The sequence below is a fragment of the Phacochoerus africanus genome, chromosome 11 (assembly GCF_016906955.1).
Source record: "Phacochoerus africanus isolate WHEZ1 chromosome 11, ROS_Pafr_v1, whole genome shotgun sequence".
In the NCBI taxonomy this organism is placed as follows: domain Eukaryota; kingdom Metazoa; phylum Chordata; class Mammalia; order Artiodactyla; family Suidae; genus Phacochoerus; species Phacochoerus africanus.
Window position 1 is genome coordinate 120,381,099 of NC_062554.1, and position 26,378 is coordinate 120,407,476.

The 26,378-nt window shown below is 42.2% G+C and overlaps 1 protein-coding gene across 3 annotated transcripts in view; it reads left to right on the plus strand.

Annotated features, from left to right (window-relative positions):
• The window catches only part of SOAT1 (sterol O-acyltransferase 1), a 64,305-nt gene that overhangs the window by 18,624 nt on the left and 19,303 nt on the right, over positions 1–26,378 (plus strand). For 2 of the 3 annotated variants that reach the window (XM_047753025.1, XM_047753026.1), the window contains exon 3: positions 7,486–7,544. The exons of the other annotated variant lie outside the window; for it this stretch is intronic. In XM_047753025.1, the coding sequence (XP_047608981.1) occupies positions 7,486–7,544 (59 nt within the window). The remainder of the gene's footprint in view (positions 1–7,485; positions 7,545–26,378) is intronic. 3 annotated transcript variants of the gene reach the window in all.

Consider the following 26,378-nt stretch of genomic DNA (forward strand, 5'->3'; position numbering starts at 1 on the left):
GTTGAATCTTAGGAGTTCCCGCAGTGGCACAGAAGAACAGAATCTGACTAGGAACCATGAGGTTGAGGGTTCAGTCCCTGGCCTCGCTCAGTGGGTTAAGGATCTGGTGTTGCTGTGAGCTGTGGTGAAGGTTGCAGACACAGCTTGGATCCCGTGTTGCTTTTGGCTGTGGTGTAAGCCTGTAGCTGTGGCTCTGATTGGACCCCCTAGCCTAGGAAACCTCCATATGCCACTAGTATGGCCCTAAAAAGTAGGGAAAAAAAAGTTGAATCGTCATTCTAGGCTCTTGGATAAGAATTGCCCTTAGCAGTCTTTTAATTATGCCCTTACTTGCAACACATGCATCTGAGATTAAAGTCTGGTTTACTGCCTTTTAGCCAACAGGTTATTCTAGTGTTAGTTAAGCCTTCCTGGTTATTCTAGTGTCAGTTAGTCTAGTTGCTTTTGATCCATATAGAAGGCATTGTAACTCGTTTACTACTAATAGGGTTCAGGCGATTAAGACAGCTATCTTATAAATAGGAATTAAATAAATATAGCAACCAAATGGTATAGGAGACCAGCTGGGGAGGGAATAGGGGAATATTGCCTTAGGGTTTTTTTTTGTTTTTTTGTTTTTTTTGTTTTTGTCTTTTTAGGGCTGCACCTGTGGCATACGGAGGTTTCCAGGCTAGGGGTCGAATCAGAGCTCTAGCTGCCGGCTTATACCACAGCCACAGCAATACAACATCCGAGCCATGTCTGCGATCTACAGCACAGGTCATAGCAACGCTGGATCCTTAACCCACTGAGTGAGGCCAGGGATCAAACCCACACCCTCCTGGATGGTAGTCGGATTCGTTTCTGCTGAGCCACGACAGGAACTCTGGAATATTGCTTTAGAATGGAGGGAAGTGACTCACTGCGGAAGTAGAAGTTGCATTTGGCCTTGGAGGGAAAGCCTGGAAAGGGGCTTTCAAGTAAGCCGGGACAAAAGGTATGGGTTTTCAGAGGCATGGAGTTTAAGTCAGTGCTGTGTTATGTGTATGGTGTTTTGTTTGTTTTTAGAGAGAATTGGGAGGAAGAGGGGGAAGATGGTACAGAGATGGATTTGTGGGTTTTTTCACAGATAGGAAGACGAAAGTAGCAAGGCAGGACAAAGTCAGAAGATGGGGCTTGGTGTCTTAGTGTGTATGTAGTCACTACCAATGTGGATGATTTATAGGCTGTCAGATGTGCTCAGATTTTTTTCTTACACAAAACCAAGGAGAGCAGATGTGAAAGCGCTCTGTATGAGTCTGTAGCGCTAGGTTTACTAGGGTATTCATTTGCCATCTCACTGATGGTGTTGGCAGTTCTTCTGCTAGATCCTTTCTGGTTTCCTGCTATATATAGTACATCAACTGAAAATTTTATAGTCTACATCAGACCTTCTCATGTTTCTATAAAACATTATCTCTGTTGATTTTAAAATAAGATCATAGAATATTGTGAAGTTTAATGGTAGTAAGGATAATTCTCTCATTGCATATCTGGTCAACCTGCACAATTGACACAGGTAGGATGGTAAAACAACACAGCCAAAATAAACTCTGAGTAATATAGTTCTGGATTATTTTGATTATAGAATAGAAATAGGTTTATAGCTTAAAACTAGTAGACCAGTGGATGTACCAATCACAGTTTATTGTTTTTATAGATTACTCATACTTTTAAGATTTTAATTGGTTGTCCTCATGATAAATAGATTGGGGCTCTTTTCTCTTCAGTTGTCCTTGTTCAAGAAAGAGAAGATTGGTTTCATTAAAAAACAAATTGCTGCAGTTCTCTTGTGATGCAGAAGATTAAGGATCTGACGTCGCTGGGTCAAGGCTTGGGTCAGTGCTGTGGCATGGGTTTGATCCCTGGCATGGACAAAAAAACAAAAAAACCACACCCAAATTGCTGAAATACTCTTACAGATTTTACAGTTCAAAGTAATATATGCTCTTTGAAAAGAATTCAACTACTATAGAAAGTCATAAGGTAATAAGGAATAATTTTTTGTACATTCGGGACCATATTTGGGACCTCTTCTGTAACTTGCTTTTTCTAAACTTCGTAAATCTTAAATATCTTTTTATCCAATATATGTAAATGTGATTCTTTTAAAGGTCTCTGTTTAGCAATTCTGTTGCACAAATGCTTGGTAATTTAACTCATCCCTTATTGATGTGCATTTGGGTTGCTTCCAGGGTTTCAGTATTATAAACAGTTGCTGCAGAGAACATCCTTGAAATAGTATCCTTGCTTAAGTGTGCCAGTGTGCTTATAGAATACATTCTTAAAAGTGAAATTGCTGGATCAGAGTTTTACATCTGAAAATTCAGATATTACTAAATTTCTTTTTAAAAATGTTATACCAGTTTACACTCCCATCCATATTGTTTCCCTGGGTTTTTTTTTTTTTTTTTTTTGTCTTTTTGCCATTTCTTGGGCCGCTCCCGCGGCATATGGAGGTTCCCAGGCCAGGGGTCGAATCGGACCTGTAGCCACTGGCCTACGCCACAGCCACAGCAGCGCGGGATCCGAGCCGAGTCTGCGACCTACACCACAGCTCATGGCAACACCGGATCCTTAACCCACTGAGCAAGGTCAGGGATCCAACCTGCAACCTCATGGTTCCTAGTCGGATTTCGTTAACCACTGCACCACGGTGGGAACTCCAGTTTCTGTATTTTTGTCAGTGTGTTTTAACAATCTTTTTTTTTTTTTAATTGCTAATATGAGGGGTGCAAATTTGTTCCCTTTTCCATGTATTTTTTTAATTGCTAATTTAATTGCTAATTTGAGGGGTGCAAAATAGCATATAGCATAAATTTGTTCCCTTTTCCATGTATTTTTTTAATTGCTAATTTAATTGCTAATTTGAGGGGTGCAAAACAGTATAGCATATAGCATAAGCTTGTTCCCTTTTCCATGTATTTACTGTATTTTTTTCTTCAGAAGCCCTGTGCATTTCCTTTGCCCTTTTTTGTTCCCTATCCAATGGCTATTGTTTTTCTTTTATTCTGTGAAGAATTCTCCCTTCCTTCCTTACCTTCCTTTCCTCCCTCCCCGCCCTCCCTCCCTTCCTATTTGTCTTCCTATCTTTTCTTTCCCATGCCTGCTGAATGTGGAGGTCTTGGGCCAGGGATCGAATTTGTGTCACAGCAGCAATCGGGGTAGCTGCAGTGACAAGCTGGATATTTAAGCTGCTACACCACAAGGGAAACTCACAAGAGTTCTTTCTTTATTAAGGAAATTTCTTCTTTGACTATCGTATACTGTGAATGTTTTTTAACCAGCCATTTGTCTTTCGACTTTGCTTATAGTGTGCCTTAACATGTTTAATTCTTAGGTAATCACCTAATTCTTTTATTGCTTTTAGATTTTTGTTATGCTTAGAAATCCATTCAAGATTATGAAAAAGGAAATGGGTGAATTTTTTTTAGTTTTATGGTTGTCTTTTAGATTCAGATGTTTGAACCATTTGAAATTTACGTTGATTAATTTAAGTGATAAATGATAAGTGAGTTAGGAATCTAAATTTTACAGTTTTTCAAAATGGCTAGCCAATTGTTTCAACATTATCTATTAAATCTCCTTTTATTCTTGATGGTATTTATAAACTGACTCTCATTTCTAGTTCACATTCCATTTTTCTGTAGTATTGTAGCTTTGTGATTAGTAGAGAATTTTGAGAGGTTTTTGAGGTCAGTGTAACTATAGAGGATGTACATGGATTATACTTTTTTTTTTGTCTTTTTGTTGTTGTTGTTGCTATTTCTTGGGCCGCTCCCGCGGCATATGGAGGTTCCCAGGCTAGGGGTTGAATCGGAGCTGTAGCCACCGGCTTACGCCAGAGCCACAGCAATGCGGGATCCAAGCCGCGTCTGCAACCTACACCACAGCTCATGGCAACGCCGGATCGTTAACCCACTGAGCAAGGGCAGGGACCGAAGCCGCAACCTCATGGTTCCTAGTCGGATTCGTTAACCACTGCGCCACGACGGGAACTCCTATACTTTTTTTTTAATCTCCCCTTTTGCTTCTGAGATCAGTAAATGATTGACTCTGTCAAGGGCTACTCCTAAACCTGCCATTCAGTGGATGTAAAAGATGGCTTTCCACCAAAAAAAAAAAAAAAAGATGGCTTTCACTTGACACTTTTAGATGACTTGTATCTCTGGAAAACAAGGTGAAGCTGGGATAAGGTCTTCCAAGGCATGGTCAATGAGAGTTTTTTAGAAAATAATCAGTATTGTAAAATGAGTTAGAACTTCTCTAGGCAGTAAAAACCTGCTAGTCAGTGCCTACACATTAGTTAATTCTGTACTTGTCACAAGGAGACAAAGACAATGCTAGTTAAAAGAACTGAAACTTGAAAAAAGTAGTTATTTAGTCACTGCCTGGTACTCCTTAGTCATCTTTAGGAAATTGCCTCTTTTTTTTTTTTTTGGCCGTATCCTTGGCCTGTGGAAGTTTCTGGGCCAGGGGTCGAACCTCAGCCACATCAGTGACAACCTCTAGGCCACCAGGGAATTCCATCTTTAGGAATTTAGTTACTATAGATAAAGCCCTGATTTTTTATTTGTTTATTTTTTGTTCTTTTAGGGCCACACCTGCGGCATACGGAAGTTCCCAGGCTAGGGCTCTACTAGGAGCTCTAGCTGCCCGCCTATGACACAGCCACAGCAATGCAGGATCCCCGCCACAGCTGCGACCTACACCACAGCTCATGGCAATGCCAGATCTTTTAGCCCACTGAGTGAGGCCAGGGATCGAACCACGTCCTCATGGATACTAGTTGGGGTTCATTAACCACTGAGCCATGACCGGAACTCCAATAATGGGCCTATTTTCTTGATTATTTCTGTGGTGCATGGCAATTTAAAATAAAATCAGAGAAAACAGATAGCAGGCGGTATCTGGATTTGGGATCTGGCATGGTAGGTCCAGGAAATTGGTGATAGTGATAAATTAGGAATAGAAGTATTGACAGGGAGTTCCTGTCGTGGCGCAGCGGAAATGAATCCGACTAGGAACCATGAGGTTGCAGGTTCGGTCCCTGCCCTTGCTCAGTGGGTTAACGATCCGGCGTTGGCATGAGCTGTGGTGTAGGTTGCAGACGCGGCTCGGATCCTGCGTTGCTGTGGCTCTGACGTAGGCCGGTGGCTACAGCTCCGATTCAACCCCTGGCCTGGGAACCTCCATATGCCGCGGGAGCGGCCCAAGAAATAGCAACAACAACAAAAACAAAAACAAAATAAATCTCTGTTACAGAGTTTCGCTATATATCTTACTCAGTCTGCTTGGGTTTCTTTGGTCTTTATTTGAGGACTGGCATTTTTAACACTTCTGCCAAGTTCTTAGCCATTATTACTTCAACTTTTATCTCTCCTTAGCACTCTTATCAGATGCATTTTAAACCTTCACGTTGTCCATATTTTTTTTCCAAGTGGTATATTGTGAAAAGGTACAGTCTAAATGTCTGTTAGAAGATTACATTTCTATTTCAGCCATAAAAAATAAGAGTTCTAGACCAATAAAAATGATGTAGAAGGATATGTAATGAGGAATTCCTGTCGTGGCTCCGTGGAAACAAATCTGATTGGTATCCATGGGGACGCAGGTTTGATCCTTGGCCCCACTCAGTGGGTTAAGGATCCGGCGTTGTTGTGAGCTGTGGTGTGGGTCAGAGACACAGCTCAGATCTGGCGTTGCTGTGGCTGTGGTGTAGGCTGGCAGCTACAGTTCCAATTGGACCCCTAGCCTGGGAACCTGCATGTGTCATGGGTACAGTCCTAAGAAGCAAAACAAGCAAACAAACCAAACAAAAAAAACCCCTGTTTTTATTTGTACCAAGCATGTGTGTTATAAACATCACTGTTACCAGTGTTTATAAACACTTCTCTAATTGTATTACAGAAGAGCTATCATACCTAATCCCTGAAATAACACTCTTCTCAATTTCTTGTTTGCACAGCTCTTTTCTAACTTTATTGAGATAATTGATACATAACATCCTATAAGCTTAAGGTGTACAATGGCCAACACTTGAAAGTGTTTTTTTTTTGTCTTTTGTCTTTTGTCTTTGTTGTTGTTGTTGTTGTTGCTATTTCTTGGGCCGCTCCCACGGCATATGGAGGTTCCCAGGCTAGGGGTTGAATCGGAGCTGTAGCCACCGGCCTACGCCAGACCCACAGCAACGAGGGATCCGAGCCGCGTCTGCAACCTACACCACAGCTCACGGCAACACCGGATCGTCAACCCACTGAGCAAGGGCAGGGACCGAACCCGCAACCTCATGGTTCCTAGTCGGATTCGTTAACCACTGCGCCACGATGGGAACTCCTTGAAAGTGTTTTTGATTAAGGCCGTCCTAGTGGGTCTGAAGTGATACTTCTTTGTGGATTTGATTTGCATTTCTCTGATGCATTTCCCTTTTGAAAGATTGAGCATCTTTTCAAATGGTGTGACCATTTGTCTATCTTTTTTGGAGACATGTCTGTTTAGATGCTTGCATTGGACTTACTTGTGTTTATTAGTAAGTTTTAAAAGTTCTTCACATTCTGGTTGCAATTTCCTGATCAGATTTGCAGTTTTTTCCCTGCATTTTGTGGGCTGTCTTACTTTCTTGATGGTGTCTTTTGCAGGAAAAAGAAAAAATCAAATTTTTTTTAAAAATTTTGATGAAATGCAGTTTTTCTAATTTTCCTACCATTGCCTGTACCCTGTACCTATCATAGGTGCAGAATCTCTTCAGAGAGTCTAACTTCCTATACTGTCAGGATTGGATCTTACAGCATCCTATGATTTATATAGTTGTAATTACTATGTGTACATATAGTTTTGGTTTTTTTCCAACTAAGCATTGTCATGTATAAATTTCTTTCTGTTAATATTGGTCATACTTCATTTTTAAGAGCTGTGTCATGTTTTGTGGTTGTACTGAAGTTTATTTACATAGTCATCATTTTTGGCATTTTTTTAATCTTATTTTTTTAATTAAAAAATTTTTAAATTAAAGTGTCGTTGATTTACAGTGTTGTGCCAATTCTATTCGATCAGGTTCTATCCCAGGGATTGGATATAGTTCCCTGTACTATACCGTAGGACCTTATTTATCCATTTTGCTTATTATTTTTTTTTTCTTTTTATGGTCACTCCTGCGGCATATGGACGTTCCCAGGCTAGTGGTCAATTTGAAGCTGCAGCTGCCAGTCTACACCACAGCCACAGCAGTGCTAGATCTGAGCTGATCTGTGACCTATGCCATAGCCTTTGGCAATGCTGAATCCTCAACCTACTGAGGCGAGGCCAGGGATTGAACCCGCATCCTCACAGATACTATGTTCGGTTCTTAATCTGCTGAGCCACAATGGGAACTCCCATTTCGCTTGTTTTTCACCTTCATGATTTAGATAATTCTGATAGGTAGCTATCTCTATCAATTTAAAAATTACATTTTTTTTATTTCCTTAGGTCAGATTAATTTAAAACAGTTGATAGCAAAGAAGATACAATTGACAGCAGAGGCAGAGGTAAGTAACTCCCTTTTCCAGAAACAAAAGTATAGAATTGTAAGGGAAAGAGTTTCATTCAGTACAGTTTTTGTTTTTTATTTTTTTACTTTTTGTATTTTTGGGGCAACCCCATGGCATATGGAAGTTCCTGGGCTAGGGGTCAAATCAGAGCTGCAGCTTCCAGCCAGCGCCATAGCCACAGCAATGCCACAGCCACAGCAAGTCAGATCTGATCCGTATTTGTGACCTACGCCGCAGCTTTTGGCAACGCCTGATCCATAACCCACCGAGCAAGGTCAGGGATTGAACCTGCATTCGCTTGGATGCTAATCAGGTTCTTAACCTGCTGAGCCACAACGGGAACTCCTATTCAGTACAGTTTTTAGTGGTATATTATTTAAAAGATGATTTACCTTTTTTATCAGTTGATATTACCTTACTATGGAACAGGAAAATAAGGTCTGCCGTCTTGTCACCCTACGTAAGAACTAGATTGTTTTCTTCTGTGCTGTCATCCATCATTCATTTTCTGGCTTTTTCCAGTAAAACTCGGTTTTCGTGAACATGATACAGTTGAATGCCTGTGCAGGTGCCTTATGAAAGTATCTGTCATGATTTATAGTAACTAATAGGCTCCAAATAAACATTGAATCTGATTCTGGAAGTAGATTAGATTTCCTGTTAGGGATGTGGAATAAGTATCAATTCACAAATAACTATATCAAGTCATTTCAGGCAAACAGTCTACAAGTCAGAATTAAGCAGTACCCTCAGGAAATTCTGGAGGACAGAGCACTTAAAAAAAAAAAAGAAATCTAGGATTTCCCATCGTGGCACAGTGGAAACAATCCAGCTAGGATCCATGAGGTTGCGGGTTCGATCCCTGGCTTCACTCAGGGGTTAAGGATCCGGCATTGCCGTGAGCTGTGGTGCAGGTCAAAGACGTGGCTCCGATCTGGCATTGCTGTGGCTGCGATGTAGGCTGTTGGCTACAGCTCCAATTAGACCTCTAGCCTGGGATCCTCCATATGCCATGGGTGCGGCCCCTGAAAAGACAAAAAAAAGCCAAAAAAAAAATCAAATGTAATATTGGCTCTTTCTGAATGTAAGTCAACTTCAGATAGAGGGCAGCCTCTTTTTTTTCCCAATAAGAAGTTCACTCCCAAAAGTTATTGGGCAACTTGAATATGTAAACATCTGATGATATAGATGAAATAGCCCTGTTTTGTCTGTTAATTTAGTTACATGTGCATGTGTGCATATATACATTTATATAGAATACTTTAAATTTAGATTTTTTTAGTTATATTTCATGCACATATGCAGGATTGTTTACATTCACTTTGATATTTGTGTCTTTGTTATTGGGAGAGCTAGTTTTTCAGTTTTTTTCCAATCCTGAGGTATAATGATTTTTGCTGTCATCTCATTTGTGGGCGATCCAACACTGTTTTGTTATCCAGCACTTTTTGAGTCCAGGGATGGTGCTGTCACTAGAAATTTTAGTACAAGTTCCTGTTCTCATAACATTGAGATAACTCTCCCCCACCCCCAGTGTCAGAGGTATAGAAATATGACTTCTCCAATGTAACCACTTTACATTGCTTTATAAAGTGGTATTCAAAAGGTGTATTTACGACACTTGAAATTGTGGGTCTAGATTCCTAGTTAATCGTGGGTTACATTTTGTTTTACTTGTTTTTCCTGATTCCACTAGGTTACCTAGTAAGACTTTTTTTTTTTTTTTGGCTTTTGGCTTTTGGCTTTTGTTGTTGTAGTTGTTGTTGTTGTTGCTGTTGCTATTTCTTGGGCCGATCCTGCGGCATATGGAGGTTCCCAGGCTAGGGGTCGAATCGGAGCTGTAGCCACCGGCCTACGCCAGAGCCACAGCAACACGGGATCCGACCCGCGTCTGCGGCCTACACCACAGCTCACGGCAACGCCGGATCGTTAACCCACTGAGCAAGGGCAGGGACCGAACCCGCAACCTCATGGTTCCTAGTCGGATTCGTTAACCACTGCGCCACGACGGGAACTCCCTACCTGTGTAAGACTTTAATACAGTGATTAGGCTGTTTTCTGGTGAATGTCTTTTCCAATTAGTAATTTGTCTTTTCCAATTAATAATTATCAAAGATTGTGTATTTATTTACTTACTTGGGCTGCACCCGCAGCATATGGAAGTTCCCAGGCTAGGGCTACAGCCACAGCCACATCGGACGCGGGTCCAAGCCGGGTCTGTGATGTATGCCACAGCTCAGAGCAACATTGGATCCTTAATCCACTGAGTGAGGGCAGGGGTTGAACCCGAATCCTCAGGGATACTAGTTGGGCTCATTACCACTGAGTCACAATGGGAACTCCAGAAATTTTTTAGAGACTTGATTATATGGTAAGTTGTACTTGTACTTATCTGAGGGATAATTTATAATTTCAGCTAACAAAAGAAAACATCTAATATATAGGTACGTGTGTTGTTTTTAAGGACCCATTCTGGTAAATGTAGTCATTAAAACAAGGAAATTTTGCTTTAATGGCTTACTAGAGTATTCCTGACTCTTGCTCCTCTAAACAGCTGGGCACCCCCCACTCCTGTTCTGATTCTCCTCTGTTCCCCTTTTGCTTCTTGTCCCTTTCCCAGCAAGAATACAAAGGCCTTACTGTGTTCTGCTTGGAAGGGAAATTTTCAGATCAGTTTAAGGGCAGTCCATGCCTGCTATCCTTGCTATTTATTTAAAAAATCCGAGGTACGAGGGGAATTTTTTTAAATAGAGCATCACAAACCCAAAGAGGAACAGAAAGTAGAGTGGGAAGCAGAGGGATGGGGGGGGGGGATGGAGGGGGTATGGAGGGGACGGTTCCAGGATTTAAGTAGAAACTTTGTTTTGAAGAGAATATCCTACTACTCTGCTTTCTATATTGTGACTCAAATTATTATATGATTTAGTTGGGTCAGTTGGAAAGATGTGGAGAGAGAAAGAAATGGATGACGTAAGGGAAGAGAAAGGTGGAAAGGTGGAGGTTGGTTTAGCTACTTATTTATTACTCTGTGCTGTGTAAGATGTGTTCCTGGTATGGAGGGGGGACCCCAGCTTGAACAGAGGGATGATGCTTAAACGGTTAAGAAATTTCCACTGTTTCTTGGAAATGATACTTGATTGGCATCTGTGCCCCTTGGGGTATGATAGAAAGGAAAACAAAATTTGGGCCAGGTTGTAAAGCACTGCGTTGCTATAGCTGTAGCTCTGATTCGACCCCAAGCCCGGGAACCTCCATATGCCACAGGGTTTGGCCCTAAAAAGCAAACAAAACAAAACAAAAAACACCCAACTTGTAATGACGTCCTCCCTACTTTATACTTCTAAGTTCTGAGTTTATACCCTTGGCATATGCTTCGCATGTATTATACACTGCTTTGATCTGCATGAATCACCCAAATTCCTTTGATGAGCTCATAGGTGATTTGACTTAGGAGAGTTTTAACTGGCAATTTGATATTTAATGAGTTTGAACATCTTGCCATTATTAATTAATTAGAATGCTTTTGAGGGAAATAGATTTGGAATGCTATGCTGATAGCAAAATTGAAGATACTTTATCGAGTTGGGAGACAAAGAGACCAGATAGGAAGCTACTGTAATATTTTAGTATTCTAGACAGTAAACAGAGGGGCAGGGAGGAGAAAGGAAGTAGGTTTAAGAGTCCTGTTATGGGAGTTCCTGTCGAGCCTCAGTGGTTAATGAACCTGACTAGCACCCGTGAGGACGAGGGTTCAATCCCTGGCCTGCTCAGAGGATTAAGGATCCAGCATTGCTGTGAGCTGTGGTGTAGGTTGCAGATGAGGATTGGGTCCTGAGTTGCTGTGGCTGTGGTGTAGGCCAGTGGCTACAGCTCCGATTCGACCCCTAGCCTGGGAACCTCCATATTGCCACCAGTGCAGCCCTAAAAAGACAAAAAGACCAAAAAAAAAAAAAAAAGTCCTATCATGGGCTACACCTTCTACTAGTTGATTTATGTACATAATCTTATTTACTTAAATTACCCCATTTACAACAGTGATGTCTGGTTACATTTTATTGTTGTTTTTATTGGTTACATTTATTAGTGTGAAATGACCATTGAAGTGACAGGTACGTGAATATTGTTCAGAGCCACGAAACTTACTTGTTCTGTTCTTTTGTGGGAAAGTAAAGCTGTATAAAGTAATTTTAAAGACACGTGAACGTCAGAATTCTTTCTCTTTATTTGTAATTTGGCATCATGTTCCAACCCAACTGGACGCTCTTCCCTTAATGTTTAAAGTGAGAACGCTGGACTAGGTATCTCCAAATTCCCCTTCAGCTCTTAACAGTCTGCGTCATAATTGTCTAGCTAACTTAAACTTCTGCTTTTAAGTCTCTACTTTCAGTTGTAAAGAGTAGTCTACAGATCTTATCGAGCAACTCTTTTGGCACAGCAACCCTCGAGTTGTCAGATAAAATACAATTACTCGTTAAATTTGAATTTGAGATAAACAGCAAAAGGTTTGTTCCTCATCCTGCAATGTTTGAGCCATACCTAGACTTAAAAAGTTAGTTGTTTATCAAATTTAAGTTTCACTGGATGTCCTAAATCTATTAATCTGTTTTTTTAGGGGGTCCTATATTTTTATTTGGTAAATACGACAACTGACAAAGAATGCAGTGAACATCTGTAAATGCAGATAAAGGAGCTTATGTTAAGGAAGGGTGTATGGAGAAGGTTGCCAAGTATTGGGCAAGCTTTTTGGTCTCAAGGGAGGAGAAATGAGAGAGGTGATGACATTCAAGGGTTGAACTGATTGAATCTCTTAAGGTCACTTCTAGGCCTACATGCCGTCATAAAAAACGTGGAAGTAATTAAAAAAAAATCTGCTTAGGGTCATCCGGCATTGCGTAACTCTGCATCATGACCTTTTGAAATCCTTAGAATTGTGTTGTAACACGTCTTTAAAGATCTTGGAACAGTTCAAGGGAGATTCAAATGATTAGGTTCCAACCAACTGCATTGGAACTAAATTCTCAACATTAGTAGAGGAATTAGCTGTGTTTAACATGGTGTTCGTGATGTATTTTTTCTTTTGGTGGCACATAACAGAAAACGACTTTGCCTTATTTAAACGTACAAGGAAGTGTGTTTGAAAGATTAATAATGTATCTCACAGACTCCTCAGAGAAGTGAACACTCAGGCTTTGGAAAGGTTTTCTTTTAGTGGCCGCATTTCAGCTCTTTCTGATTCTTCCAGTTAATAAGGTTTCTAGTCCCACTTTCTAAGCTCAGAATTTTTGATCTATGAGGGAGAGAATTGGATTTCATCCAGAAGGGCAGGGCCACATAGTACAGCCCTAACCTGGACACTGGCTACTTGTCCTCACCTTTGCAGGCTGTTTCCAGAGAAAAGTGAGTATGTTAAGAAGAGAAAAAAGGGTTTCTTTACTATCAATATTTGTAGAATATTGTTAATGTATCTTTTTATAGAGGAAATGCTAAGTCTAATGTGAGGATTGAAGGGATGAAAAATTACTTTTTATTTCTACTTTTTTTTCTTTTCCTTTTTTTTTTAAGTGGCCACACCTGTGGTATATGGAAGTACCCAGGTCAGGGGTCAAATTAGAGGCGCAGCCGAGGCCTATGCCACAGCAACAGCAACACCAGATCCATGCTGCATCTGTGACCTTCTTTGCAGCTTGCGGCAACGCCAGATCCTTAACTCGTTGAGCAAGGCGAGAGATTGAACCCACATCCTCATGGAAACATCAGGTCCTTACTAAATCTGCTGAGCCACAGTGGAAACTTCTATTTCTGCTTCTTAAAAATGCATATTTGGGGAGTGCTGGTTGTGGCACAGCAGAAATGAATCTGACTAATATCCATGAGGCTGTTGGGTTCGATCTGCCCAACCTGCCAAGACTGTAGGTGATAAATACAGTTCCAAACAGCTTTTGAAACCAACTCCTGGCACCAAAACCCTTACTCATGTCACTGCTCACTGTATTCAATGTGTGTTATAAAGCAGAAAGTGTATATCTAAGAAAAACTACATAGCCCTGACTTCTCAAGGGAAAGAGACTAAAAATTACTATGAGTGACTGCCTTATGCTAGATACTCTATTAAGAGCTTTTATATATTATTTCTAGTCTTAAAACAATCTTTGAAGTGAGCAATGTAATTCCTATCTGACATACAAACAGTTCTCGCTATGGCACAACAGGATCAGTGGCGTCTCTGGGGCTCTGGGACGCAGGTTTGCTCTCCGGCCCAGCACCGTGGCTTAAGGATCCGGTGTTACCGCAGCTGTGGTGTAGGTCGCAACTATGGCTTGGATCTGATCCCAGGCCTAGGAACTCTGTATGCTGCCAGGTGGCCAAAAAAGTAGGGAAAAAACAAAGCAAAACAAAAACACTTGGGAGTTCCCATCCTGGCTCAGGGGAATCTGACTAGCATCCACGAGGACACAGGTTTGATCCCTGGACTTGCTCAGTGGATTAAGGATGCAGCGTTGCTGTGAGCTGTGGTGTAGGTCGCAGACACGGCTCAGATCCCACATTGCTGTGGCTGTGGCAATAGGCTGGTGGCTGCAGCTCCAGTTCAACCCCTAGCCTGAGAACTTCCATATGCTGCAGGTGCCTACCTAAAAAGACCAAAAAAAAAAAAAAAGCCCAAATAAAAAAAAAAACTTCAGTTTATCTGACCTCAGTTCACATTTATATTATATGGCTTTTCACTATAACTTATATGAAATATTTTCTATGTGGTTATTAGCACCGTAAGCCAAAAAAGTAAAACAAAGCAAAACAAAAAAGTCTATAATGTACGTGCATATAGCCTGGAAATGACAGGTAATCTAACAGAAAGGTGTTGTTTAGTTTTAGTTCTATTACAGACATTTCATTTGAAGGCATCAGTGTAGAAGAGGTTTACAGCACTAAGCAGTGCACTATAATAAACTCCTCTTCCATAGTCAAAAAAGTCTTGAGTCTAACTGTTACATAATCCTTAATACAGGAAATCAAAGGTTCAGGCTAAACTAGCAACTAAGTGAAATTAGAGCTCTGAATTTTAATCCCTTTTTGTTTAAATTAAAATCCATTCTGGGCTATCTGCAATTTTAATTAGACTACAGTATCCTTAATATCATATTGTTATCAGTCTAAACTGAGCTGAGGCACATCTGCCTTAATCGACTTACGTAGCTCCTTCATCCAAATGGTATATTTTACTGTTTCTCATCAGCATTGCCTACCTCCTTCACTTTATTATTAGCCACTATTAAATGCTAGAAAATTAGAAAGGAGTAAAAATACCTTCCTAGTAGTTAATATATGATACATACAAATGACTCTCATGAAATCATTTTTTTAGGAGTTTCCTGGTGGCTCAGTGTGTTAAGAATCCAGTGTTGACACTGTTGTGACTTGGGTCACTGCTGTGGCACAGGTTCGATTCCTGGCCCAGAAACTTCTGTGTGCCGTGGGAGCGACCAAAAAAAGAAAAGAAAAGAAAAAAAAGAAATCATTTCCAGAACAGTAAATATTAGAAAAGAAAGTGCATTAGTATGCAGAATATTACCAATGAGTACTTTTGATGTTTTGGATTCTTATTAACTGTAGAGAGTAACTATCACCTGTAAAATCTTCAGTAGAGCTCTAAAATCATGTACTCTCTGACGTGATTCACAAGTACCAGTGTACGATGACATCATTTTATAGCTTTGAACAGACATTTTAAAGGGATCTAATTCAGGTGTTCCTCATGCTTAGCCATTTTATACATAGTATTCTCAACATGAGAACAGAAACAACGCCTTCACAATCTCAGCACCTAACACAGTGCCTGACAAAGGAATGAAGTAGGTGTTCATGGAACTAAATGACTGAGCATTTCTAAGGGGCAATACGGTAGCACATGTCTTTATTCTGCAAATACGTGATGAAATCATAAAGAACAATGGACTCACTTTCCCAAGTAGATGAGACACTAAATGTCTATGTATTTAAGTAAAATGAGAAAAGGCAGAAAGGGAAATAGAATGTAGTCACTCTTAAACAGCCAAAAGAAAGTAACATTTGACCAGAAGATCAGGGGTAGCAAACTGCAATGGACAGTTGTTTTAGTGACGGTTAATTGTCAACCTATCATTTCCCACCCCCATTCTTTTTTTTTTTGGTCTTTTTTTTTTGCTATTTCTTTGGGCCGCTCCCTCGGCATATGGAGGTTCCCTGGCTAGGGGTCCAATCGGAGCTGTAGCCACCGGCCTACGCCAGAGCCACAGCAACGCAGGATCCGAGCCGCGTCTGCGACCTACACCACAGCTCACGGCAACGTCGGTTTGTTAACCCACTGAGCAAGGGCAGGGACCGAACCCGCAACCTCATGGTTCCTAGTCGGATTCGTTAACCACTGCGCCACGACGGGAACTCCCTCCCACCCCCATTCTTAGCACTAGAATCCCTGATTTTCATTTGGGCACTTAATTACCTAGAATAAATAAAAGTTCCCAGTGTCCCTCTGCATGTAGGTGTGGCCAAGAGACTAAGTTCTTGCTAACGAGATACAAGAAGAATTGGTTTAACAAAACTTCCATAAAACATTTCTTGCCAATGAGATACAAGAAGAATTGGTTTAACAAAACTTCCATAAAACATTCTTAAAGTATAGCTGGTACCTTTTCCTTGTCTCCTTTCTTTCCCTACATCAATTCTTTTCCTTGAAACTCAGATGAAATGATCTGAGCCATTTGGACAATGAGAAAGATTACAACCGACAAGTGGTTAGGCAGGGAGTAGTAGAATCAGTCACCATAGGAGCTGTGGGAGTTCCTCTCGTGGCTCAGTGGAAACGAATCTGACTAGTATTCATGAGGATACAGGTTCGATCCTGGCCTCACTCAGTGGGTTAAGGATCCGGCGTTGTTGTGAGCTGTGGTGTAGGTCGCAGACACAGCTCGGATCCCGAGTTGCTATGGCGGTGCTGTAGGCTGGCAGCTGCAGCTCCTGTTAGACCCCTAGCCTGGGAACCTCCATATGCCGTGGGGGTGGCCCTAAAAAAAAAAAAAAAACAACATATGAGCTTTGGACATCCCCCCCTGGAAATCATTTACCCAAGAGGAAAATACACTTCTGTCTTGCTAAAGCCGCAATTGTTTATGTTCATCTTGTGCCACTGTTGCAACACAGTCCTAATCTCAGTTTATACAACAATACAAGAATTTCTGGGCAGAAAACATTTTGACTTCCTTTCTAGGAGTCTGCCGACAAATCAAATAAATTGGCACTGTCCAAAAACTTTTATTTTTTTGGCTGCGCTTATGGCATGTGGAAGTTCTCAGGCCACAGATGGAACCCGCACCACAGCAGCAACCTGAGCCACTGTAGTACCAACACCAGATCCTTAACCCGCTGCAGAAACTTCTTTAGTTTACTCAAACAAGTGATAAACCACAAGAAGTCCTCATTTGCGGACGTGCCATTTGAGTCTTACTCATTACAGGTTGCTCATTTAATGGTGGGGCATTAGTGATGTGAAAAGCAATACTAGAAATGATAGGTATAAGAAGCAAACGAAAGATAAATATGTTTTGGACTTCACGTGTGGCTCACAACGTAACTACTCGGCATTGCTTCTGCAGTGGCTGTGGCTCGACCCCTAGCTCAGGAACTTGCCTGTGCCGCAGGTGTGGCTACTTGTTTAAAAAAAAAAATATATATATATATATATATTTTTGTTTTTGTTTTTGTTTTGTTTTGTTTTTGCTGCACCTGTGGCACGTGGAAGTTCTGAGGCCAGGAATCAAACCTGGGCCTCAGCAGTAACCAAAGCCAAAGCAGTGACAACATTGGATCCTTAAGTCACAGAACTCCAAATACACATTTTTTAAATAGCTTTTATTTTTGTCTGCTTATTTGTAAATATTTTTGTGTTTTAGGGAAATCTAAAAAAAAGCTAAGAGCTGGCTGTACAGTGGTTAACCAAAAGACATGGTTTTAAAGTCCAGTGGAGGAGGCAGCCGTTAAGACAACAAAAAATAGGATACGTAGCATTTCAAGTGCCATGAAGGAAAAGAACAAGATGCAATAACTTTAGATTGAATTGTGAGGGCAGACCTCTCTTGGGGAGTCAATTTAAACAGTGTGTTCCCTATTCTATTGTGTTCCCTGCTTTACCCAGAAAGGTCAGGTTTCTGGTTCCATGGCACTGTGAGATTAAAAGATTCTCTGTGCAAAGCTAGGAGGTGAATCAGAGAAGGAAACAAGTAATTCATGGATCAGCAATATGTCCTGTGGAGTCAATATATTAAAAATGATATTTAAAAAAAATTTTTTAATCAAGCCAGGTGGAAGAGCTGCACAGGGCAAGGTATGGGGAGAGGGCTTGGAGCTTCCATGCTCTCTGAGCCCTCTGTTCTGCCTGCATCGCCATGAGTATACATTTTCACTCTGTTTTTCTTTCTCTCATCCTCCTTTTATTTTTTTCATGCCTCTGTGCCTTTGAAAAGGTTACTTTATCTATTACCCAGCCAGTTTTTTCTCATCTTAAGACTCAGTCCTGTTCCCCCCCCCCCGCCCCCTCCCAAAAAAAGACCCAGTCCAAAGTAACCTGTTTGGAAGCTTGTTTAGAAGCATTTTCTTTCCAAGGTGCAAATTTGAATAGGATTATAAACCTTGTGCTTAAAACATCATCAGTTTCCAGTTGCCCTTAGGATAAAATGAAAAGTTCTATAAAATGGCTTCAAGACCTGTCATGAACTAGACCCTGTTTGTTTCTCTAGCCTCACCTCTGATCACCCGTGTGTGCCTTTACCGTGTTCAACCGTAGGGTCTTTGCCTGTTGGTGGTGGGTTCCCCTGTCTTAGAATCTTAGAGATTGTCTCCTGCAGCTGCTTCTTTTAAAAACGAGATTCTCTGATAGATGATCTAAGCACCCTGCTGTTCTTGTATCTTGTTACCTGCCGGCCTCCTTCCTTCTGCTATGGTGCTGAGACAGTCATAGTCCATGGGCTGGGTGAGATGAGATTGAGAAGATAAGCAAATTAGAAGGTCTAACCTTCAATCTCCTTTTCACTTTACTGAGATGAGACATTTTTTGACAGGTTTATTGTGCTCACCTTCTGAAGTTCTAATTAGTGCCCATTTCCTATAATAAAGAACTCGGAAGGCGGCGGGAGTGGAGTAGTCTTGTCCTGCATTTTCGAGTAATTCCCTCTTACAAGGGGGTTGACAGTAATAAGCAAGCAGTCACTCTTTATTTCCTTCAGTACTTGGATACCTGCAAAGAAGAGGCTGGAGAATCTTAATGGTGTCCACAAAGTTTTTCTTTGTTTCCAAGTGGCAGCAGCTTTGATCAACTTTAATTCCTCAGAGAAAGAGGACAAAGGCATGGGTGATGAGAAGAACTAACAAGTCCTTCTAAGAAAGAAATGGGAAACTCTTTGAGCCAAGTTAAGGCTTATAACCTGGGAGCAACCCCTTGGAAAGTGCTGAGAACTGTTCTGCCTGTGAGAGGACAAAGACAGTGAGATAAGATTTGGAGGCAGAGGGCTGTACATTGAATGACAGATTACCAATCGTTTACACACTCCAGATGTACACTTCCAAAGCAAATAGTGGGTCATCGGATCCCTTACAAGATTAAGAAGGAAGGATATCTCCTAAGGAGATCTGGTTAATGCAGATGCACAATACACACTAAAGGGGAGGGAGGAGGTCAAAACAGGCAAAGAAAAATTCTGTGTTTCAATCTTGCCATAAAATGTGCATTTTATGTCACTAGCATTAAGAAATACCTTCATGCTGTTGTGGTTGAACGTGCCTGATGTACTACTCTAAGGCCAGACAAGGGAAAACATGAGACTTAGGAGCGGAGAAAGGTTTCTTGCAAGGGCCCAGCCCAAGTGTCATCTGAAAAAATAGGTTCAGCTCATGATGGGTCTCCAGCCAAAAAGTCACAACCCAGGCAAAGAGCAGGAGAAGGAAGGATGTATTCCTTGGAGCACGTGAGGATCTTTTCCAAAGGCAGTGTCCCCCGCCGACAGCAAAACAGGGGACATTTAAGCCAAGGGTATATGCATATTCATGAAGGGGCTAGAGGATCTTTTCCAAAGGCAGTGTCCCCCCCACAGCAAAACAGAGGACATTTAAGCCAAGGGTATATGCATATTCGTGAAGGGGCTAGAGCAGAGCATTTAGTATAGAATTGGGGCAAAGACCAACAGAGGCGAAGCTTTCGTTGCTTGAAGTTACAAGGGTTAACGTCATCATTCCATTCTCCACCTGGATGGAGACCTTAGTTCCTGCAGTTCTCAGCGGTGTTACACATATCCTTGAGAAAGAACTAGGACCATTTTATGGCTGAGCTGGTGTTGCTTGACTCCTTTTCCTTTGTTCCTGTGTTCCCTCACTTCCGTTAAGATCATTAATTCCTGAGACCTCTTCAAGGGCAAGCATGGTGGCCAGGCTTGTCTGTTTTTGTCTTTTTAGGGCTGCACGTATGGGCACGTGGAGGTTCCCAGGTTAGGGGTCGAATCTGAGGTACAGCTGCCGGCCTACACCCCAGCCACAGCAACTCGGGATCGAGGTCACGTCTGCAACCTACATCACAGCTCTCGGCAATGCTGGATCCTTAACCCACTGAGCAGGGCCAGGTGAGGGAACCTCCGTCCTCATGGGTATTGGTCGGGTTTGTTAACCACTGAGCCACGACTGGAACGCCTCATTGTTTGTTTCATGGCCACTCCGGTGGCATATCAATAAACGTGGCCAGGGATTGAATCCTGTCCACCGCTGTGACCTACAACCCTGTGCCTCTACAGCAACCCAAGCCACTACAGTCAGATTCTTAACCCACTGCACCATAGTGGGAACTGCCTGTGGCCAGGCTTAGATCACAAAAAGGCTCGGGCCAAAAATGGCTTCTTTGTCAAGAAATGCCTGCTTCTCTTTTCTCCTCTTACACTGTCTGCTTACAGTAAGGAGAATGGGTGGCTTGTGCCCCAAAGACCTGAACTCCTGATGGTTTTGAGAAGTTTTAAAGGCAGCATTTGGGTTGATGGCTGCAGGGTGTGTGACTTTCTTCTGACTGGGTGGTGGTGAGGAAACAGGGGAGCTGTTGGAATCTCAGTCATCAGCCTTCTGGTTGAAACTAGTCCTGGGTCTGCGCCTGTAGGTATGACCATCCTCCACCTGGGTGGGGGCCTTCGTTTCTGTAGAAGAACTTAAAGATCCCAGATTGTTTGGTATACCCCTTGAGCAGGAACTCTGTTTTATTGTTGAGCTATCTTTCTTGACTGCTCTTCCTTTGTTTCTGCATTCCTCCCTTAGTAACTGCATGAGTCTGCCCTTTGGGATTCAGGGAAGGTCTTGGAAGGTCTAGGAAGCTGAAGCCTTTTTCCTACAGACAAAGAAAGGGATACAGAAAGGCTTATGTCCTCAGAAGGGCTCCCCCCCTCTTCTATGTCCTCGGTTTCACTGTCACTGAAAGAATACCTCGCAATGCAAGGTTGTGAGTTAGAAGTTTTATTCAGGGATCTTACTGAGGACTCTAGGCCAGGAAGTAGTCTCTCAGGGGCTCTGAGGGGACTCTTCCAAAAAAGGCAGGAAAGGAGCCGGAATATGCATGAGATTTTTTGCCTGGGAAAAACATGTGATCAAGCATAGAAAAATGACTGCTGATCACAAAGAACAGACCTCTCCAGTTAATGATTTTATTTCTTTGCTACATCTGAGAAGATGCAGGAATCTGGGTTCATTGAAATTCGTCCTTGGGTTTTCAGTACACATCTTAACTCTCTAGGGATCTGTCTATCCTAAGCTCAGAACGCTTCCTTTTTTTTCTATCCTTAACTCCCCTCGCGGTGCACTACCACTTAGTCCTTAGAATAACGGGGTGGTGTGCACCTTTTTTTGTCCTTTACAGTGCTCTGGAGATGCCTGTGATTTTTATTTTACTTGCTCTTTTCTCTTTGTTCCCCTGTCACTCTGAACTCTCCTTTCTTGGCGGCATTCAGTGCAGCATTACTAATTAATGTTTTTCTTCTCTGTTGGACAGTAAGCTCGGGAGGTATATGGCTGTATGTATCTTGTTCACCACCAATAGCTACTGAATAGTAGAAGTACTTCTTGTTATTCAAATCTGTATGGCCCCTGGAGTTCCCGTCGTAGCTCAGGGGTTAATGAATCTGATTAGGAACCATGAGGTTGCGGGTTTGATCCTTGGCCTTGCTCAGTGAGTTAAGGATCCGGAGTTGCTGTGGGCTGTGGTGTAGGTCGCAGATGCAGCTTGGATCTGGCGTTGCTGTGGCTCTGGCATGGGTTGGCAGCTACAGCTCCAATTCGACCCCTAGACTGGGAACCTCCATATGCCGCGGGAGCGGCCCAAGAAATAGCAAAAAAAAAAAAAAAAAGCATAAAAAAGGATGACTGCTAGTCACAGAGACACCTCAAGTTAATAATTTTAGTGCCTTTCTGTGTATGGGAAGATGCAAGAATCTGGGATTCTTTGGCAATTTTCCTTAGATTTGCGTCTGAACTATGTAGGGGTCAGTACGTCCAAAGCACAGAATGCTTCTTGTTTTTCTCCACCCTGGATTCCCCTCAAGGGTACACAACTGTATAGAACCAGAATGGTGGGCCGCATTCTTTGTTTACCTGAAGTGTTTTGAGGATGAGGAGAAAAGTCAGGGAAAAAGAGAATGGTCCCATTGATAAGGAGGGTGAGGTCAAGGAGATTGCTGCTGGTTCTGGAAATTCCAGGTGTTTTGGAATGTAAGTCAAAGGCTCATCTGGGTGAGTAGCAAGATAGACACAAGAGCTTGTGCCTTAAGAAGTTGAATATATTGGAGTTCCTGTCATGGCTCAGTGGTTAATGAATCCGACTAGGAACCACGAGGTTGCGGGTTCAGTCCCTGGCCTTGCTCAGTGGGTTAAGGATCCGGCGTTGCTGTGGCTCTGGCATAGGCTGGCGGCTACAGCTCCGATTCGACCCCTAGCCTGGGAACCTCCATATGCCATGCGAGCGGCCCTAGAAAAGGCAAAAAGACAAAAAAAAAAAAGTTGAATATATTCAGATTGAACGGAGCAGATTAAGTTCTGATTTCAGCAGCTTTTACTAATATTGGTATAAGGTTCATTATGTGATTTTTTTTTTTTCCCCCTGCTTTTGGTCTATTTAACCTGATAAGTAATTAGGAAGGGAACTGGTCCAGAATCTGAGGAATCCTAAAAAAGTAGTGAGTTGATTCTCTTTTCCACATCTTGAGATTCCAGGTTTCTTTTTTATTTTTGGGGGGCTGCACCTGTGAAGTGTGGAAGTTCCTGGGCCAGGGATTGAACCCCTGTCACAGTGATCTGGGCTGCTGTAGTGACAATGCCAGATCCTTAACCCACTGTGCCACAAGGGATGTCCTCCAGGCTTCTTTTTATTCTTTTATTTTTTATTTTAATTTTTTTCCTTTTGGGCTGAACCTACAGCATGTGGAAGCTCCCTGGACAGGGATCAAATCTGAGCCACAGCTGTGGTAACGCCAGATCCCTAACCCACCACGCCCAGCTGGGGATGGAGTCCGTGTCTCCATAGAGACAACATCAAATCCTTAACCTGCTGCGCTACAATGAAATTCCCAGGCTTCTTTTTGATGTTGAGTAAAATTTCAGTGGACTGATGTGAATAAGGGGTCACCTGTTAAGACCTTACGTTGTTTATTTAGCCCCTCTCCTGCCACCCTCCCCTTCTTTCTTTCTTTCTTTTTTTTTTTTTGGTCTTTTTAGGGCCACATGCGTGGCATATGGAAATTCCCAGGCTAGAGACCGAATCAGAGCTGTAGCTGCCGACCTACACCACAGCCACAGCAGTGCCAGATCCGAGCTGGGCCTTCAACCTACACCACAGCTCATGGCAATGCTGGATCCTTAACCTACTGAGAGAGACCAGGGATCGAACCTGCAACCTCATGGATGCTAGTCAGATTCATTTCCACTGCGCCATGACAGGGACTCCTCCCCTTCTTTTCTGACCTCAACTCTTGCTTCAGCTCTAATGTCCAGTTTCCTTGAATTTTCTCAAACATGCCAAGGCCGTTCCTGCCTTGGCTTTTTACACTCAGGCTTCTTCCTCGTACTTTCCCACAGAGACTGACCAAGTCGCCCTCTTACCTTCTTCAGATCTTCTCAAACTCCCATCTTTTTAAGACTTTTCCCTAACTTCTCTCTGAGGTTGCCCCAGTCCCTCTGTTTATTTCTTTAATGAGGAAAAAACTTTTTTTTTCTTTTCCTTTTTTTTTAGTCCCCCCCCTTTTAAATTTTATTTATTTATTTATTTTGGGTCTTTTTGCCTTTGCTAGGGCTGCTCCTGTGGCATATGGAGGTTCCCAGGCCAGGGGTCCAATTGGAGCTGTAGCTGCCAGCCCACGCCACAGCCACAGCAACTCAGGATCTGAGCCGCGTCTGCGACCTACACCGCAGCTCACAGCAATGCTGGATCCTTAACCCACTGAGCAAGGCCAGGGATCGAACCCACAACCTCATGGTTCCTAGTCGGATTTGTTAACTACTGCGCCATGATGGAAACTCCTTTAGTGTCCCTTTTTTTGGAGGTTTTGCTTTGTTTCTTTGAGTCTTTTCATTGATGGTTATATTCTTCAGGTGACACTGAAGGTAATCTACTGTGTATTGTTTATATGTGTATATCTTGTATTTTCCATCTCTATCAGCTGTCTTCTGAGGGCTGGAATTCTCAGTGTATTCTCACTATCCAGAACCCAAAAGGCATTTAGAAACTCTGGGAGATAGCAGGGTTTTTTGGTTCTGTGTTCGTTTTTGGTTTGGGTGGTATACGGAAATTCCTAGACCAAGGATCAAACCCACATCACAGCAATGACAATGCCAGATCCTTAACCCACTGCACCGTAAGGGAACCCTGGGGATATTTTATTACTATTATTTTTTTAGCCACACTTATGGAAAGTGGAAGTTCCCAGGCCAAACCTGCACCACAAGCAGTGGCAACACTATATCCTTAACTCACTGAGCCACAAGGGAACTCTGGGAGATAGCAGTTGGAAAAGTCTCATATAGTTCTATTAGAAACATTGATATTTTTAAATTCTTTCTTTCTTTCTTTCTTCTTTTTTTTTTTTTGCTTTTTAGGGCCCCTCCTGTGGCTATGGAAGTTCCCAGGTTAGGGGTCGAATCAGAGCTACAGGTGCTGGTCTACACCACAGCCACAGCAACACTGTATCTGAGCCACATCTGCAACCTACATCACAGCTCACGATAGCACCAGATCTTGAACCCACTGAGCAAGGCCAGGGATTGAACCCAAATCCTCATGGATCCTAGTTGGCTTCCTAACCGCTAAGCCATGAGGGGAACTCCTTTTTAGGCTTTACTTTTAAAGGACTTGGTCAAACTCATATTGAAACAGAATCCAGGAGTTCCCTAGGGGCTCAGTGTGTTAGGATCCAGTGTAGTCTGTGCTGTGGCTTGGGTTCTTTCTCTCCATGGCCTCTGAACTTTTACATGCTGCAAGTACAGCCTGAGTAGGTAAATAAACAAAAAAAGAAAAACCAGAATCCAGAAAAGATATAACTTCATATATTTTAGGTTCAATCCAAATAATATTGTTAGAGGAAAGAGCATGTTTTTTCCTTGAAAAATTAATAAGTAAAAAAGTAACACTTCGTTTTCCTTTGTGTAAAGAAGTCTTGCCGATTAAGAAATACCCAGATTTACAGAGTTCCCATTGTGGCTCAGTGGGTTAAGAACCCACCTAGTATTGACAAGGATGGGGCTTTGATCCCTGACCTCGCACAGTGGGTTAAGGATGTGGCATTGCTGTGAGCTGTAGTGTTGGTCGCAGACATGCCTCAGATCCCGAGTTGTGGCTGTGCTGTAGGCTGGCAGCTGCAGGTCTGATTAGAGCCCTAGCCTAGGTAATTCCATATGCTGCAGGTGTGGCCCTAAAAAACCAAAACCAAAACAACCCCAAATTTACAATTTGAGCATCCGCGAGGTGGCCTAGCATAATTTTTAGAAGTATATATATTTTTTCTGCTTTATACTTTTCAAAAAATGTTTTTAGAAAAATGTTAAAAATTGGAATTCCCTGGGTGGCCTAGCAGTTTAAGGGTTTGGCATTGTCACTGCTGTGGCTTGGGTTCAATTCCTGGCCCGGGAACTTCTGCATGCCTTGGAAGTGACAAAAAAAAGTAGCTGTAAAAATGTTGGTATCATACAAAAATGACATTACTCGGAATATAAACACTGGATACTTGGGGCTAAGAAAGGGGACTTAAAATTATGTCATGGTGACATATTAATGATTTTTATTTTGTTTTCCAGATAAAAAACTGAAGAGAAAAAAATAGACTGTCATGTTTAGCGGTTCCGTTGTTTGGTTTTTCTGTATCATTTGTTGGAGTTTATTTATTTATTATTTATTTATGTCTTTTTGTCATTTCTGGGGCCACACCCGGGGCATATGGAGGTTCCCAGGCTAGGGGTCCAATTGGTGCTGTAGCCACCAGCCTACGCCAGAGCCACAGCAACGCGGGATCCGAGCCACGTCTGCAACCTACACCACAGCTCACGGCAATGCCAGATCCTTAACCCACTGAGCAAGGGCAGGGATTGAACCTGCAACCTCATGGTTCCTAGTCGGATTCGTTAACCACTGAGCCACGACAGGAACTCCCGGAGTTCGTTTAGTAGGTGATTACTTTGATTATGCCTAAAAGGGTATAGAATTTTGAAAAGACAACTCATCATGTTGCTGTTTCAGTAGCATTTACTGAAACTACAGGTCAGCTATAGAATAATCTTTTCTGTTTTCACTCTGGAGAA